This window comes from Podarcis gaigeae (assembly GCF_964106915.1).
Source record: "Podarcis gaigeae genome assembly, chromosome: 6".
Lineage (NCBI taxonomy): Eukaryota > Metazoa > Chordata > Lepidosauria > Squamata > Lacertidae > Podarcis > Podarcis gaigeae.
The window spans coordinates 75,467,286-75,483,891 of NC_139682.1; the positions used below are offsets into that span (position 1 = coordinate 75,467,286).

The following is a 16,606-nucleotide window of genomic DNA, read 5'->3' on the forward strand; positions in this document are numbered from 1 at the left end:
TCCCCAAAACATGGTACCACTCCAAGATTGCAACTATCCTAAAACCATTTGAAAACCAGCAGAAGGTAGAATCTTTTTGGCCAATCTCTGATTAACCAGGATTACAAAATCTTTACATCAGTGCTAGTCAACAGGATTGATATATTTTTGCACAAATAGCCCCAGACCAAGCTGGTTTTGTCCCCCATTGAAACATCAATGAACCAATCAGAAAACTTTTAAACATAATCAAATGTGGTATGGACAACTTCCCCACTGGTAGTCATGGCTTTGGACATTCTCAAGGCCTTTGACTGCCTAGAATGGGACTACTTGCTGGCAGTTCTATCTAAATTGCAATTGACCCGAAATTTATACACATTTTGAAACAAATACACTCTGCATCTTCTGCCACAGTAAGAATAAACACACACACAGCTTTACTGCAGTCCATAGATACAAAACACACAGTACAACAATAGTATATGTCAATAGTATAAGCAATATAAATTCATCCCTGGTAAGGATTTGACAGGTAACAAAGAAAGGCTGTTTACCCTCTACCTTTTTGTTCATCCTAGCTTTAGAACCATTAGCTATATGCCTCTGAATACCACCAGACATTAAGAGAGTCCAAACTGAAAAACTAAACTGCATGATCGGGCTATTTGCTGATGATTTAATTATTATGACCCACCTGACCTCTTGAACACGGGAGCAGCCATACTTCAAGATCTTAACAACTTTGCAACACTAACAGGCCTGCAGGTTAACTTCTCAAAATTGGAATCTTTATGTTTCAATGTACCACCTAAGATGCAAAAAGCATTCACAGAACACACAGGCATTAGACCTGGGGTAGGCAACCTAAGGCTCGTGGGCCGGATGCGGCCAAATTGCCTTCTCAATCAGGCCCACGGACAGTCCAGGAATCAGCGTGTTTTTACACAAGTAGAATGTGTCCTTTTATTTAAAATGCATCTCTGGGTTATTTTGGGGGCCTGCCTGGTGTTTTTACATGAGTAGAATGTGTGCTTTTATTTAAAATGCATCTCTGGCTTATTTGTGGGGCATAGGAATTTGTTCAATTTTCCCCCCAAAATATAGTCCGGCCCACCACATGATCTGAGAGATGGTGGACCGGCCCACAGCTGAAAAAGGTTGCTGACCCCTGCATTAGACTCTGTCACACAACGCTTAGCTATTTAGGAAAAATTGCAACAAGAAACCTTAGTAGACTGTATTAACAAAACAACCCCCCACATGGCAGACAATACTTCAAAATTTGAAAAAAATAGAGCAACACCCATTTTACCCTCAGAAACAGTTTAGCAATGGTAAAAACGATGATCCTACCAAAACTGTGATTTCTATTCCAATGACTCCCACTTTGGATCCCACTCAACCAGATATGAAGGTGGCAGAAAAAAAATCATTTATTTTTTTCCTGCAAAGGACTCAAAATAAATGCCAAATTCCTGTACCTCCCCACAGTGGAAGGAGGCTGTGGTATCCCAAACCTGAAACTATATTTTATTGCTAACCAAGTAAGACATGCCATCCACTTTATTTTAGATGATACCTCAAAACAATGGGTCCAATTAGAAACTGAACTAATTGAGGGAATTCCAACCTCCACTTTTCCCTCCTTTGTTTTTGTTTAAACCAATTCACAAACCAAGAACTTATACACTGACCACTAATAATGAACCATATGTTGCAAATATTACTGCAAATTTATTATGCTATTTTTGTGATATACAAATGGCATGAGAATATTTGGTCTATTTATTCTTCCTACATTTATTATTTTTGTTCCTATGTTCCTTGTTTATGATACCCAATTAAATGTTATTTAATAATAATAGTAATAATAGTTTGTTAGCTTCTAAAAGCAGAAGAGTCTCAGTTACCGAAGAGAGGATGTAAACAAGTATATGGCAACCTACTTTGGACTTTGTATTACAACATCTGATTGCATGTTATTTCAGTTTGGCACTTAAATCAGCTTAGCAAACTGGCTCTGGTGTAGAAATAAGGTTATTTTATTCAAGCAAATGTTCATATAAGTAAACACTACTTGCAAATGGGAGGTAATGGGACTATTTTTATACTATACCAGGACATACAAGGTTACCATATGGCATTTACAAAGAATATAGATATGTTTCTGCTTCTACAGGTGAGACGAGAAAGTTTAAACGTATGAGTTCAAAAGTTAACTTTTTCATGGACTTGCAGAGTGCTTCATGAAGCTTACTACATCTGCCACAGTTTTCAATATTCTTATTTGTTGATTTCATAAAATCTATACCCTGCTTGATTATGAAAAAAAACCCCTCAAATATAAATAAATAAAATACCGTACTTAAAAACATACGAAGTTAAAATACTAAAACAGATTAAAATCTGTGGGAAAATGATTGCTTGTACATGAGAGCATAAGCAAGGTTCTTATTGTTACAGGGTGATTTCATAGCTAGAAGCATCCTTGGAGCATGAACAGTGCGTGGACAGCTCGTGCTGTCCTATATGATTGGCTAACGTGGCATGGCCTGATCTAGTGCGAAGGTCCTTATCTGCTTGCTAGAACAAATTGCTTGGCTTGTATTTTGTATCTTTCTGATTTCACACAATAAAAGCTGTGCTGCATGAGCCCTAGGAGCGGCCATATTTCGGAACCTACTATGGTGTGAGACTGATTTTTCCTTGAATGCCGAGCTGCAACTCGACAAAAATCACCACAACTTTCTAGGCATCTAGGTAGGCTTATCTAAACAAGAATGTTTTTAGCAGGTGCTGAAAAGAGTACAGTGAAGACACCTGCTTGATCTAAATAGGCAGGGAGTTCCAAAGTGTTAAGTGCTGCCAGACTAAACAACTGAGTTCTTACAAATGTGGAACAGGTAGTATGTGGCACCTGTAGTAGTGCCAATTCTGCCAATCAAAGCAGTTGATTGGGCCCATGTTGGGTAAGACAATCTCATAAGCTGCTCCCAAGTTTCAAAGGGCTTTATATACTAATAGGAACACACTGAACTTGGCCCAGTAGCAAATTGGCCACCCGTGCAGATGCAGATCTCCGAGTACAGATGTTGATGTTATATGCTGATAAGGCCACACTCCTGTCAGCAATTGTGCCGCAGCATTCTGCACTAACTGCAGCCTTCTAATCAAGTGCAAGGGAAGCCCCACACAGAGCACATTGCAGTAATCCAGTCTTGAAGTAACCAACTACAGTGGTACCTTGGGTTAAGTACTTAATTCGTTCCGGAGGTCCGTTCTTAACCTGAAACTGTTCTTAACCTGAAGCACCACTTTAGCTAATGGGGCCTCCTGCTGCTGCCGCACCACTGGAGCACGATTTCTGTTCTCATCCTGAAGCAAAGGTCTTAACCCGAGGTACTATTTCTGGGTTAGTGGAGTCTGTAACCTGAAGCGTATGTAACCCGAGGTACCATTGTACTGTGTAAATTTCTGGGCAGAAATTATGTCACTTCATTGATATATATTAACACTTATTACGGTCCAGGCACTCAAATCTTAAATAGTAATACTATCTTCATAACAAGTCTACAATTCATTGTTTTGCATCCCACACTTGTCTGTTTAATCATACATGCACATACACAGTAAGGTATCTTACATTAGTCCTACCCAGAGTAGACCCATTAAAGTCAATGGACAAGTCAATAATAATGATAATATTAATTTTATTAATAATTATTTATACCCCACCCATTCATTTCAGTGGGTCTACTCTGAGTATGATGAACATTGGACATCACTCATAAGTTTATTATCATTTGAAATACTTATAATCAATAATGAAGCAAACATGATAAGCATTGGGCAGTGAGCAAAACACATCCCTGCTGCAACACTGTGCCAGTAATTTTGCCACTCCTGGCATATGTTGTATCTCAGTTGTAACAATGCACACCAGCATCCAAAAAGGCATTATCATCTTCTAAAATAATTTACTGTTACAATGCTATCCCCTTCTTAGGACCACTGTCTACAGGAAATTTGTTCCTAGACATGATGTCCTAGACACATGGACATCAGTTTTTTTGCATATCACGGTGATGCACCAGGGGGCAGGGATGGAGAATGCTTAAGGTCTTAAGTGTTTCACTTTCAAAAGATGGCTACTATTGTATTTTAACACTGGATAAAATATTGTTCATAGCATATCAATATATAATACTTCTCTTCAAACATTGCCTTATGGACTGTACCTCAAGGCAACATAGTATTGTGCAGAATATAAAATGCATAATGACATAAAAGCATTTTGAACTATAATAAAACTGATCATTGCCCAATAGTTACGAAACTTTTGCATCAATTGCATCCAACCTTTCTCCCAGGCTTTGACAGTCTACAATAACGTTTGTTATTATTTTGTTGTCAAAACTTTCTGTGTCTATAGGGGCTGATTGACCCAGCTTGCTAGTTGCTGTCACAGCAACCAAAGAAGTGCATGTGAAGATATTCTGGCACTCTAAAATGCTATGTAAACACCAATTATAATATTACGTTCTCCTATAAGCTAATCTCTCAGGTGTTTGAACGCAGTCAAGGGTCTGGTGTGCCACTAGATATCATGGGCTACAACTTCCAGCACCCACGACCCTTGTCTGCGCTGGCCGGGACTGATGGGTGTCAGGAGCCCAACAATATCTGGTACCTATCCCAGTTAACAGACACAGCATCATTAAGATAACTCAAGCTGGGGGGGGGGCTGTTGCACAGCACCTATTTTGCAGGTCTACCTGCCGCAACAGGTGTGCCACCAGACCCTCGATACCTGTTCAACAGGTGCAATGTGCAGCAGGTGTGCCATTTCTAACCATCCCCGAGAAAGGAAGAGCCACATGCTTTCCCGGGTTGAAACCAGGTAAAAGGATGTCAAGGTAACAAAGAGGCCATAGAAAGACTTCGGAGCCCCTGGGCAAAGCAACAGGGATCAAGGCACAGTGCGGCTCTGATTCGGTCGATATGGACTAGTTTCTGAATGTTCCCTAAAAATGCCACGCCTACGGAGTCTCTGCAAGGCTCACTCTGGAGTCTCCCTTTGTTTCCCACCCCCTCTCCACCTTAAATCACCCCCTCGACTACCGGGGGCCACTTTATTCACCCCACCCCAACCCTTCCTTTTATCCTGTTGGCGGAGGAGACAGCCGGGATCTTACTCTCTCGGTTGCCCCCTACACACACCCCACACCCAAAGCCCCCGGCCTCCCATGAATCGCCCCCGACTGACCCGTGCAGGGCGGCCGCCTTCCTCCGCTTGCTGAGCAGGCAGAGCACCGCGCAAGCGGCGGCGGTGGCGCCGGCCATGGTGGAGTAGCGCGCGGTGAGGAACTTGCTGTAGGCGGCCATGGCGGCGGAGGCGACGGCGAGCGCAGCCCGAGAAGCAGCAGCGGCAGCGGCTGACCGGGGAAGAGGCTCGCCGCAGCGCGGAGGATGCCGGGGGGGAAGAAAGAGGCGGCGCCTGTCAGCTGAGGGGTAAGGCCGCAGCGGCTGAGGCCCTGCCCTCGCTCTCACTCCTCTCCAGGCCCGCCTCAGGCCCGACTCCTCCTCACACCACCTTGGTTGGTTGGAGGCGAGCAAGAGGCGCCCGGCCTGGTTAAGCGCAACGACGGCAAGCGGCCTCTGAGGGAATAAGAGCGCTTACGCTGGGGCCTGGCTAGTCAAGCTCGGTCGTCGCTACTCAGGCCGTTATAGACGCGTCGTGTGTTGTACGAAGGGTGTTAGTTTTTTTACCCCCCCCCCCCATTATTTTAGTGAAGTGGGTTTTGTTTTGTTTTTAGTGAAGCGGATTCTCTCCACTCAACGGCGGAGAACCCCTTTGTTTTGTGTGTGTGTTTTTTACTACAACTCCCGGCAGACCCAGCGAGAATGGCCAGTGGTGGGGCATGACGGGAGTTGTAGTCGCAACAGCTGGAAGACTTGCAAGTTTCCACCTTCCCATGATTTATGGTGCGAGGTTGGAACTTCAGAGCGGGCGCCCGCCGTTATGGGCGAGGAAAATGCCCATTGTTGTGTGACAGGTGGGTTTGTGTGTATGGATGCCTTTTATATTGCGCAGGCACATACATCTTTACCATGTGTCTTTACACTTGCACCTTTCTGTGGCATCCCTATGAAGACAAATACTGTACAGTACTGTAGTTGTTATCTCCCATTTGGAAAGCTGTATATGTATCCTGTTTCCCCCCTCCCACTCCAGATACATTATACCTACAGCTTACCATTGCACAACAAAATAGGCTCATTTAAGGTTAAATAAGAGATTCAACTTGTTCTACAGGTTTCTCCTCTTTCTTCATGTTTGCAGTCTTGCAAAATGAATAACTGGGCTAGTTAGTCTTTCTTGTTTAGCAGGAAAGGCAGTTCCAAGGCTCCCAAGAATTTGAAGGGTAACTGTAGTTGCTTAAGCCCCCGCTCATTTCATTTTATTTCACTTTTAATTTGTACACCACCTTTCTATATTGCTATAAACAAGGCAGTTGAGAAGCTGAAAAAACAACAAAATATACAACAAAGATCACACATCTTATAACAATACAAATAGGTCAAAATTGAAAATGTGACATTAAAATAAGCAATTTATATCAAATTTGGTAATATGCAGATCATGGCCACTGGTCCCATCACCTCCTGGCAAATAGAAGGGGAAGAAATGGAGGCAGTAAGAGATTTTACTTTCTTGGGCTCCATGATCACTGCAGATGGTGACAGCAGTCACGAAATTAAAAGACGCCTGCTTCTTGGGAGAAAAGCAATGACAAACCTAGACAGAATATTAAAAAGTAGAGACATCACCTTGCCAACAAGGGTCCGTATAGTAAAAGCTATGGTTTTCCCAGTAGTGATGTATGGAAGTGAGAGCTGAACCATAAAGAAGGCTGATCGCCAAAGAATTGATGCTTTGGAATTATGGTGCTGGAGGAGACTCTTGAGAGTCCCATGGACTGCAAGAAGATCAAACGTATCCATTCTTAAGGAAATCAGCCCTGAGTGCTCACTGGAAGGACAGATTGTGAAGCTGAGGCTCCAATACTTTGGCCACCTCATGAGAAGAGAAAACTCCCTGGAAAAGACCCTGATGTTGGGAAAGATGGAAGGCACAAGGAGAAGGGGACGACAGAGGATGAGATGGTTGGAGGGTGTTCTTGAAGCTACCAGCATGAGTTTGATCAAACTGCGGGAGGCAGTGGAGGACAGAAGTGCCTGGCGTGCTCTGGTCCATGGGGTCACGAAGAGTCGGACACGACTAAACGACTAAACAACAACAAAGGTAATATGCAATAATCCATTAGAATATAATAGCACACAATAATATTAACTCTAAGAATATCAGCGAATAATAATTAAACAGAAAATCACTCCCAACAGTTTCAGTGAACCATTACTAAACTATGTGCAATAAAAATAACAGCAAAGTCACAATACTTAAAATATCACAATACATTTAAAAATCATGTTAAAATACCATACTGAGTAACAAGATAACTTACAAAATAATTTTAATTTTTTAAAAAATCTGAACTCCCCAGCCACTTCTGCTGCTCTTAAACATGGCTTGGGAGAGGTTGTTGCTCAGTTAGTCTCAGTTAAGAGTGTGGGAGGCTCTTTTCCCCTTCTTCACACTAACTGAGGGAGCTGGCAGGATGCTAGGACGGTTGTAACTGTTAACAGCAAGCTGTTATGACTAGTCACATCTCCCAGCCTCTCTTGGATTGTTGTGCTATTTGGTTTTAGTTGTTGGCTTTAATGCAAGTCGCTTTGAGTTGTCTTGTAAGAAAAGGAACTAACAAATGCAATAAAATAATGCCTCCTTTTTTAGAACTGTAGTCCTTAAAGGGCCAGCCCTCTAGCTGTAGACAGGGCCTTCTGCCCATGTTAAGAGCGGTAGACTCGTAATCTGGTGAACTTGGTTTGGGGCCCGCTCCTCCACATGCAGCTGCTGGGTGACCTTGGGCCAGTCACACTTCTCTGAAGTCTCTCAGTCTCACTCACCTCACAGAGTGTTTGTTGTAGGGGAGGAAGGGAAAGGAGATTGTTACCCGTTAGACTCCTTAGGGTAGTGATAAAGCGGGATATCAAATCCAAACTCTTCTTCTTCTTCTTCTTCTTCTTCTTCTTCTTCTTCTTCTTCTTCTTCTTCCAGGCATCCTGCCTGGTGCTCTCCCTATGCTGTTGGAGGTAGGCCTGGAGGCACTCAGTTCCTTGGGTCAAGGGGAAAGTGGACTCAATGAAATCTGATTCAGGGGGCTAATGCCTGCTAGCTTCACTAAACAGATGTCTTCTAAAAGTCTGGTAGTTGTTTTTCTCTTTGACATCTGGTGGGAGAGCGTTCCACAGGGCAGGTACCACTACCGAGAAGGCCCTCTGCCTGGTTCCCTGTAACTTGGCTTCTCGCAGCAGGGGAACCACCAGAAGGCCCTCAGCACTGGACCTCCGTGTCCGGGCAGAACAATGGGGGTGGAGACGCTCCTTCAGGTATACTGAACCGAGGCTGTTTAGGGCTTTAAAGGTCATGAGTTCATGAGCAAAAAAGATGGCTGAGTTTTTCAACTACCTAAAACAGCTCTTCAGGATGATAACATGGACGCAGTGCTGGAAGAGAAGCAAATGTATTCAGTGCCAGCAATGCCAATAAAAGGAATTAAGTATTTACTCCCAGCTCCTGCCAACCTAGCAGTTTGGAAGCACATCAAAGTGCAAGTAGATAAATAGGGCCTGCTCCAGCGGGAAGGTAAACTGCATTTCCATGTGCTGCTCTGGTTTCGCCAGAAGCCTCTTCGTCATTCTGGCCACATGACCTGGAAAAACTGTCTGTGGAAGCGGACAAACACGGGCTCCCTCGGCCTGTAAAGCGAGATGAGCACCGCAACCCCAGAGTCGTCTGCAACTGGACTTAATTGTCAGGGGTGTTTTATCTTTACCTATCATTAGTTTTCGATCACAACCTCTTCATCAATAAAACCAGAGATCTGCCTTTATTTTAGTCAGTGAAAGATGGAAAAGTAATTAAGTATTGTACACCCAAGAATCCAAGACTTGGTAGTGTGAAAGTTGATTAACATTTCCTGTATGAATCAAACATTTCTGTTTACAGCGTATTTTCTTCATATTTAGGTTGCTCAAGACTTTCTTCCATAGACATAATTGTTAGGAGTTGTCCATCTTTCGTGTTTTGACTTGCCGCTTAAATATTCCTTTTATTACAGAAACTTCAGAGTGTTAACTGAACTATAGATTTGTGTCTATTGTTTAGAGTGTATTCAAGTCCCATGGCAAGATTTAAGCACCATTTTTGCAATGTCACCATTTTAGAAAACAGGCATTGTCGCATTCACTATTCTAGCTACTGCAAGTTGAGTAAAGTTATGGGAAATGTCCTTGGTGGCAACAAAAATGGAGTTATAGACTCCTACTTTTGAGGACCACACACAACAACTTCACATTTCCTCACCCTGTGTTTTTTTTTATAGAAAAATAAGATGAAACTATGGCTTGAGACCTTCCTAACTAGGAAGGGAAGCTTCTTAATAACATTCCCTTGCAAGTGATAAGGAAGCATGATTTGCCATTGCATCTGAATGCAGCTGTGCTTTTGCAATACTGTCTATGATTTAATCATACACATGCTATCAGATTATAGCCGAGGTTGGGCGTTCCATTTACCTGTGTGTAAAGAAATGTGCAAATGAGTGTGAGCGCATGCTGCCAACCTTTGCTCCCTCTGGGGCATTGCCCTTCATCTTGTAATATTGAGGATGTAGTTCTGAAGAAGGGCAAGTTCTCTACTCATGGAGGCTTCTCACATCATTTAGAGCTTTGCACAGGATTTGCCCTGAAACTGGTAGAGGGCTGTAAACATAACCAAAGGCAATGTGCCAGAGGAGGCAGGATATTATTATTATATACTGTGTTTTTTCTATATTTATGTGATAAATAAAAGACATGCAGGGCTCTGAGTAAAGGAGACTGAAGCAGAAAAGGTGGCGGGGGGGGGGGCAATCAAGGAAAGTGAGAACCAGGATTATCATAACTACTAGAGAAGTGTTGACTTCCTGCAAGGGTCCCTAACCCCTGTGGGCCTGTGGGTGCATTTTGAAATCTGTCATGGGCACCACAAAATACCCATTTAGCAGAAGAAAAACTGAACACCCCCGAACAACAAAGCAATGGAAAAATTCAAGCAAATTCCCAAAATAAATGAGCTTTAAAAAACCACATTTACAAATAAAAATTGGGTGGAATAGGAGGTCTTGGTGGGTATCACGAGAAAGTCTTTGTGCCATGCTTGGGAACCCAGGATTTCCACATGAAGCCTCCAGAAAGGGGAGGTAATGCTCATTTGGAACCCAGTAATGCTAGAGTGAGCCATAACCTGCTGAGGAAGGAGACACTCCCAGCAAATTAAGGTCAAGCCATCTGTAGGCGGTCTGCTATTGCAAAAAAGAAAATGCTTTTGTGTGGGCAGAGCTTGGGATAGAAAATGTGCAGCACATCATGTGGGGACTTGTAGTACAGTTTAATAATATCTAAGTTGAAACGATGCTGATACCATATTGGGGGACATGGTAACAAATGAATGTTGTTGGTTTTTTAAAAAAAAAATTATTGAATGAATTTATGTTACAAAAAAAATACAACCATACTACCATTAAATATAATTAAGAAATAAAAATTACATACATCAATATTTAGTTTATTTGTTATTTACTGTCTTATTTCTTCCCAAACATTCCATACAAAAACACACATATATGCAGACACCTACACACCCAAACACAAAATGATAATAATGAAAGTAAATTCCCCCCCCCCTTTTAGCTTCCAAAATCTTTTTTCAACTTTTACTTCCTGTCAAGTCCCTTAGCATATATTTTATCTTACAATCGAATGTACACAGAACAATAAACATTTCTATATAAATTTACCCATATATTCTGAAAACATAATAAATCCTTAATAGTTGTCCACCTCCTTTTAGTTCCTTTATCACTCGAATGCTGGCACGGAGTCAGAACTATTATTGTATTTTTGAACATATCTTCTATAACCATCCCATTTTTCTGCAAATTTTTGCTTTGAGGTTCCTCTGAGTTTGCTAGTCAATTGAGCCGTCTCCACCAATTCCTGTAATTTGATTTGCCAATCTGTTATTTTTGGAGCCTTGTGATCTTTCCATCCCTTGGCCACAAGTATACGAGCTGCTGCCATTGCATACAAGAATACCTCTCTTAGTTTTTTTGGGATCTCTTTATCTAAAATACTTAATAGAAATGCCTCCGGTTTTTTAGTAAAGGTTATCCCCATCATCTTTTTTAATTCATCGTATATTCCTCCTCAAATCTTAATCTTTTCACACATCCACCGAATGTGGATCATGTCACTGTTATTTCCTCCACATCTCCAACAAGCATCCAACAAATTTTTATACATTCTTGATAATCTGGAAGGAGTGACCTATGAGCCGTTTTCATCGTGGTCTCTCATATTATAAAGGTAAAGGTAAAGGGACCCCTGACCATTAGGTCCAGTCGTGACCGACTCTGGGGTTGCGACACTCATCTCGCTTTATTGGCCGAGGGAGCCGGCGTACAGCTTTCGGGTCATGTGGCCAGCATGACTAAGCTGCTTCTGGCGAACCAGAGCAGCGCACGGAAACGCCGTTTACCTTCTCACCAGAGCGGTACCTAGTTATCTACTTATACTTTGACGTGCTTTCGAACTGCTAGGTTGGCAGGAGCAGGGACCGAGCAACAGGAGCTCACCCCGTCGTGGGGATTCGAACCACCAACCTTCTGATCGGCAAGTCCTAGGCTCTGTGGTTAAACCCACAGCACCACCCACGTCCTCTCTTGTATTATAGCTGGCTGTATATTTCAAATTTACATTCCATAAGTTTTTCCAATCTTTTAGCATAATTGGACGGCCCATATCTTGGGCCTGCAACAAATGAATGTTAATGATCCTAAATTTACTTCCCCTTTCTGATAATTGCCATTCCTGTTTACCTATGCATATTTAACCTGGCCTGTGCAGTATTGCTCCATCCCAGTGTCTAGGAGACCTGTATGAAACTTGCATTTCTGCTAAACTGACATAGCATTCTGCAGTTAGCCTGAGGTCCTGTGCCTCTTTCATGTGAACAAGCCTTCTGACAGGGAGCGTATTAATTTTGTCTTCTGATTAATCCCTGGAGCCGGTTCAAGATGTTGGTAGTGCTTTGTAAGAGTTACATCTCAGTTGCTGTATCTCTTGGTCTTTGAGTAATAACACTCGTGGGAGAATAATTTTTAGTGAGTGGAAAGGGTTTAAAAGCCAGGCAAATAGAAGTGGAGTAAAGAATATTAGAATCATCCACGAAGTACAATAAGAAAATATAGAAAATTCAAGAGGAGGGGCATGCCATGAGCATCAGGGAAGGCACAAAGTTTTAGCTGCCAGCTTCATTTTGGAAGTTGAGGCGAGGGTGAGTCAAGCTCCATAAGATAATTATGGCAGGCAAGTATTTTGCTGCAGGAGACACCTCTTCATTCTTAATTCTTATGCACATGGAGAAAATGACCTTCATGCACACAATTTTCAGAAGTCTTCCATATCATCCCTTTGTAGGGTATCCTTTAGGAAAGGAGGATGAGCACTATGCAAACCCATGTTTTACATCACATAATTTTTTTCCTATCACCAACCAGCTCAATGGGTTGTTGTTTTTTACACGCTGACCTGGTGTACACTGAGAGATTGGTGTAAATAAATAATCCATTTTAACCATGCTAAACAATTTGGATTCCCTTCTCTCCCCTATTCCAACGTGCCCATCTGGAAATGACTGTTGCATTGCACCAAGGCAACATGGAAGGGATAGAAACAGGTTACATTGCAGAAGGCTGACATCCAGCAAGGGTCGAAATAAGGAAGACAAGATAAGAGCGACTGTGGGCGTTGGACCAACAGTGGTCCACGAGTATCATTCAGGTGGTCCACAGTATGCTTGTAAAAATATAGTTAAAAACCATACAACATCTAGCACAGTGCATTAAAATTGCTACAATGGGCAGAAAAAATCCACCAAGACCCTTAGCATTTTTCAGGTGGTCCATGGAGTAGCAAGTTTAGGAAGCACTGTGTTAGTGCTTCATAATGTATTGTGAAGTTTAAATGTTGGGTGTATGGGGTGTTAGGGGAGCGGTAGTACCTCTGATGTGGGACACATTGTGCTCCTTCTGGGGTAGTTTGTCCACCTTTGGTCCCCGCACTGCAATCATCTCTCACCTGTGGATCTTAGAAGCTGTCAGCATGAGACAGCGACCATAACTTGGGAAATGGCTTCGACTGGCTGACTAAACCAGGTGAGGGTAGCAGACGGGTCTCAAATCTTTGGTGAGCCATGAATTTGCCCTGCAGACAAAGACAGGCTCTGGTGGATTGAGCGAATGAGACCAATAGTGGGTCCAACAGTCAAGAAAGCGGTTAGTGCAAGTGCTGTAGAGGGAAGTGAGGGGCAGATGGGACTCATCAACCTGCAGAAGAGAAGGAAAACTCTGATCCTAAACCTCTGTTGCTTTGTGGGATATATTTGAGAGAAGAAAGGGCTAAGGAGTAAACCCTACACAAATCTGGAGTAGAGTCCCTAAGATGGTTGGATGGTACCTTGTATGCCTCCTCCTGGCAACTCCTGCAGTCAAGCTGGTGCCAAACGTATTGCTCTGCTTTGGGACCACTTCAGTGAGGCCGAAGGGGGAGGGTCTTGTCATCTGGGCAGCCCAGGACCACCATAGCAGTGGTGTGCAGTCAGTGGGCTAGGGGGACTGGACTAGTCCCCTAAATGTTTCCAGTAAATTAGAGTATTAAAGACTGGTGCCTCCTTCCTAAATCCTGGGAAGCTTCTGCCCAGCTTAGGGAAGGAGGCACGATGCTCCAACAGGATCCTTCCGCCACATTCCAAAAGCCCACCCAACTTTGGGAAGAAGGTAGCAGGGCTCCAGCATCCTGTCAGAAGTCTTGTGCCTCCTTCCCAAAGCCCGGGATGCTTCTGCCCAGATTAGGGAGGGAGGCACAATGCCCACACGTGGGATGCTGGGCCCCTCCCAAGCTGGCGCCTCTGGCCCTAACTGTTTCCCTACAAAAGAATTTCACACACACCGCTGCTGCACAGGCTTGTGCCCCAGGGAGGTGACTATGGTGCTGGGAACACATCAGTTCAACTTCACCCCCAGAGGCGCACTCCATTGTCTTTCAAGACAGACAGAAGCCAACAGCCAAATGTTGGACAGCCAGATTCAATGAAAGCATTTCCTATCTTCTTGTTGATACTACATTCCCTCATTGAACAGAGAAAGGAAGGGATAATGGATCATATTTAGTCTCACACCACATGGTATGTATGTAATAGCAAAACAAAACAATGAAAGAAACCTAGCATTCAAATTCATACTGTTCACTAGGGGAAAGTGCCATCTTCATGCCTTTGCTTCAAGGCATACGGTATTGTGACATTTCCAGTCAGCGTAGGAGGAATTTTTCCAGCTTTTTTCCCACAGCACAATGAGTCCCAAAGGCACGCAGTTCACCCCCCCGCATCTGCACCTAATTTAGTTTCCTTCTATGCCTAAAAGCCGGTGTGGAATTTGTGAAGCATGGCAGAATTTCTTCATGTATGCAAAGGTGTTCTGAACCCAGTAGCTGCTTGGTTTGAACATTATTGACACGCCTTACAAGAATTGAGAGTGGGATTGGGACAGGTTTCACTTTCCATGGTGTGCTGTGGGCCATGTCTTTCCATCCCACTGTTACCTCTGATCAAAGTTGTTACTATTTTAAACAACCCAAATCCTCTTTATAAGAGGCAGCATTGGACTGTGTACACACAATGAGCAGGGTTATCAAAGTGCCTCTGGCACTGAAAAACTGTTGTCTTCTCTCCAGCCCGTGTTGTCTTGATTCACTGAAAGATACCACGGTATTAGCAGATTTTTCTCACCTATTAATACATTAGCAAAGTCTATCTATAAAGCCAGAGTTCTTTTGCCTACTCCCCGCCCCCCATGCATCTCTTCCCCTTTATTTCCCCGTCCTCTTGTATTTGGAGAATGATGCTGGTGGTTCAGATAAGAACAGTAGAAACAGTGGCCCACCCTTCCTATTCTTATAAATGTCAGACTTTTTATTACTGTATATCAATTAGACAGCACCAGAATGGTGTTTTACAGAATTTCATAAACCAAAACACAGACAGCTCCCAAGGATAAATATGACATTTATTTTTAAAAAGGATGCCCCAAACAGGGAGGATTCCAAGCCTGTGGAGGAGGTGGGAAGACAAGCTGGCAGAAAAAAACATTATGCTAAAAGAAAAGTGAGGAATTAATAAAATCCCACAGCAGTTTAGAGAATAAAATACTATGTTGTGCTGGTGGAGACTCGTTTCACAACATAGTTTTCTAATTTTGTATCTGAGGTAGCCGTGCTGCTGGCACACTTGCAAAGACATTCCATTGAACTTAGCAGGCCTGGTATCAAGGCAAATTTATTTGTGATTAATGCCCTAAGAAGGGACACTCATACACTGTTCCGGTCTTGTACACTTCCTGTAGACTTCAGTTAAGAGAAGATAGTCCCTCGGAGAAGATGGGATTTGTAGTCCTGGAGGGCAGGACTACAAATCCCATCTTCCCTGACCATTGGCCATTACAGGCTGGGGCTGATTGGGATTAGTGTCATAGGCTGGCCAAGTCAGGGCAGTGCTGATGGAGGACTGGCCAAGCACCCAGGGAAAATCTCCAGTGAGATGTGGGGACCTCTGCACAGAGTGGGGCAGTCTGTTAGTGAGGATCCTGCAGGGCGGGTAGCTCCTGCAGCCTGCTCTCTTGCCTTATCCACCCCTGTGAAGAAAGCTGCAAGCCCCACCTCGCTTTCCATCCCCACCTACCTCTCCAGGGCTGTTGGAGCATCTTTTGGACACTCCCGAGATGCAATCAGATACTGGGAGTAGCTCTGCTTACCCAGGATGGATGTTTCACCAGTCTCAGCAACCCCTCAGGAAGCAGAAGCACTAGGATAAGCCAAAAGAGAAGGGAACAGAGGGTTCTACCTACTGTTAGTTATGTACTGAAGTTCTCACCCTGGGCCAGCAGGGGGATACTGTAGATAGTTATGCAAATAAGGGATCTAAAGTGACGTTCAGTGATTGGATAGTTTTAGAAAATTGTTACAGTTACGTTGTACTGGAGTTCTATATAAGCAGGTTGACTGAACCCTTCAGTTCAGATCTGTTCTGGCCTGTGAATAAACAAGAGCTGTTTGAAGAATCGCTGTGTTGTCTGATATGTTCACTCACAACTTAACACCTACTAAGCATGATGAGAGGTTGTGGAGACGCTTGCTGAACCACCATGAGCCTGTCTAATTTCTAAAAAGAGGGTAGCAAAGGGGTGTGACTATGTTGAATCAAGGTCTCAAGCTTTGGCAGTTACAACACCTGCCTTTTTGATAGATGTATTTAGGACTGACCATGTGTATTGCATGAAGTGCCTTCGGCAGTTTGCATGTGTACCACAGTAATCCAAACACATTAAACATTGGTTTATAGTAAACG

The 16,606-nt window shown here is 43.3% G+C and overlaps 2 protein-coding genes across 6 annotated transcripts in view; one reads left to right on the forward strand and one right to left on the reverse strand.

The window, feature by feature from the left end:
• The window catches only part of ABCD3 (ATP binding cassette subfamily D member 3), a 49,214-nt gene extending 43,834 nt beyond the window's left edge, over positions 1–5,380 (reverse strand). For all 5 annotated transcript variants that reach the window (XR_014565400.1, XR_014565401.1, XR_014565402.1 and 2 more), the window contains exon 1: positions 5,249–5,380. Coding sequence is in view for 2 of the 5 variants with exons in the window: in XM_083743390.1 (XP_083599516.1) it covers positions 5,249–5,367 (119 nt within the window). In the remaining 3 variants the exon portion in view is untranslated. The remainder of the gene's footprint in view (positions 1–5,248) is intronic.
• An 8-nt stretch (positions 5,381–5,388) lies between these two features.
• ARHGAP29 (Rho GTPase activating protein 29) overlaps positions 5,389–16,606 on the forward strand; it is a 100,792-nt gene continuing 89,574 nt past the window's right edge. Inside the window, exon 1 of the mRNA XM_083743220.1 lies at positions 5,389–5,493. The gene's annotated coding sequence lies outside the window, so the exon portion shown is untranslated. The remainder of the gene's footprint in view (positions 5,494–16,606) is intronic.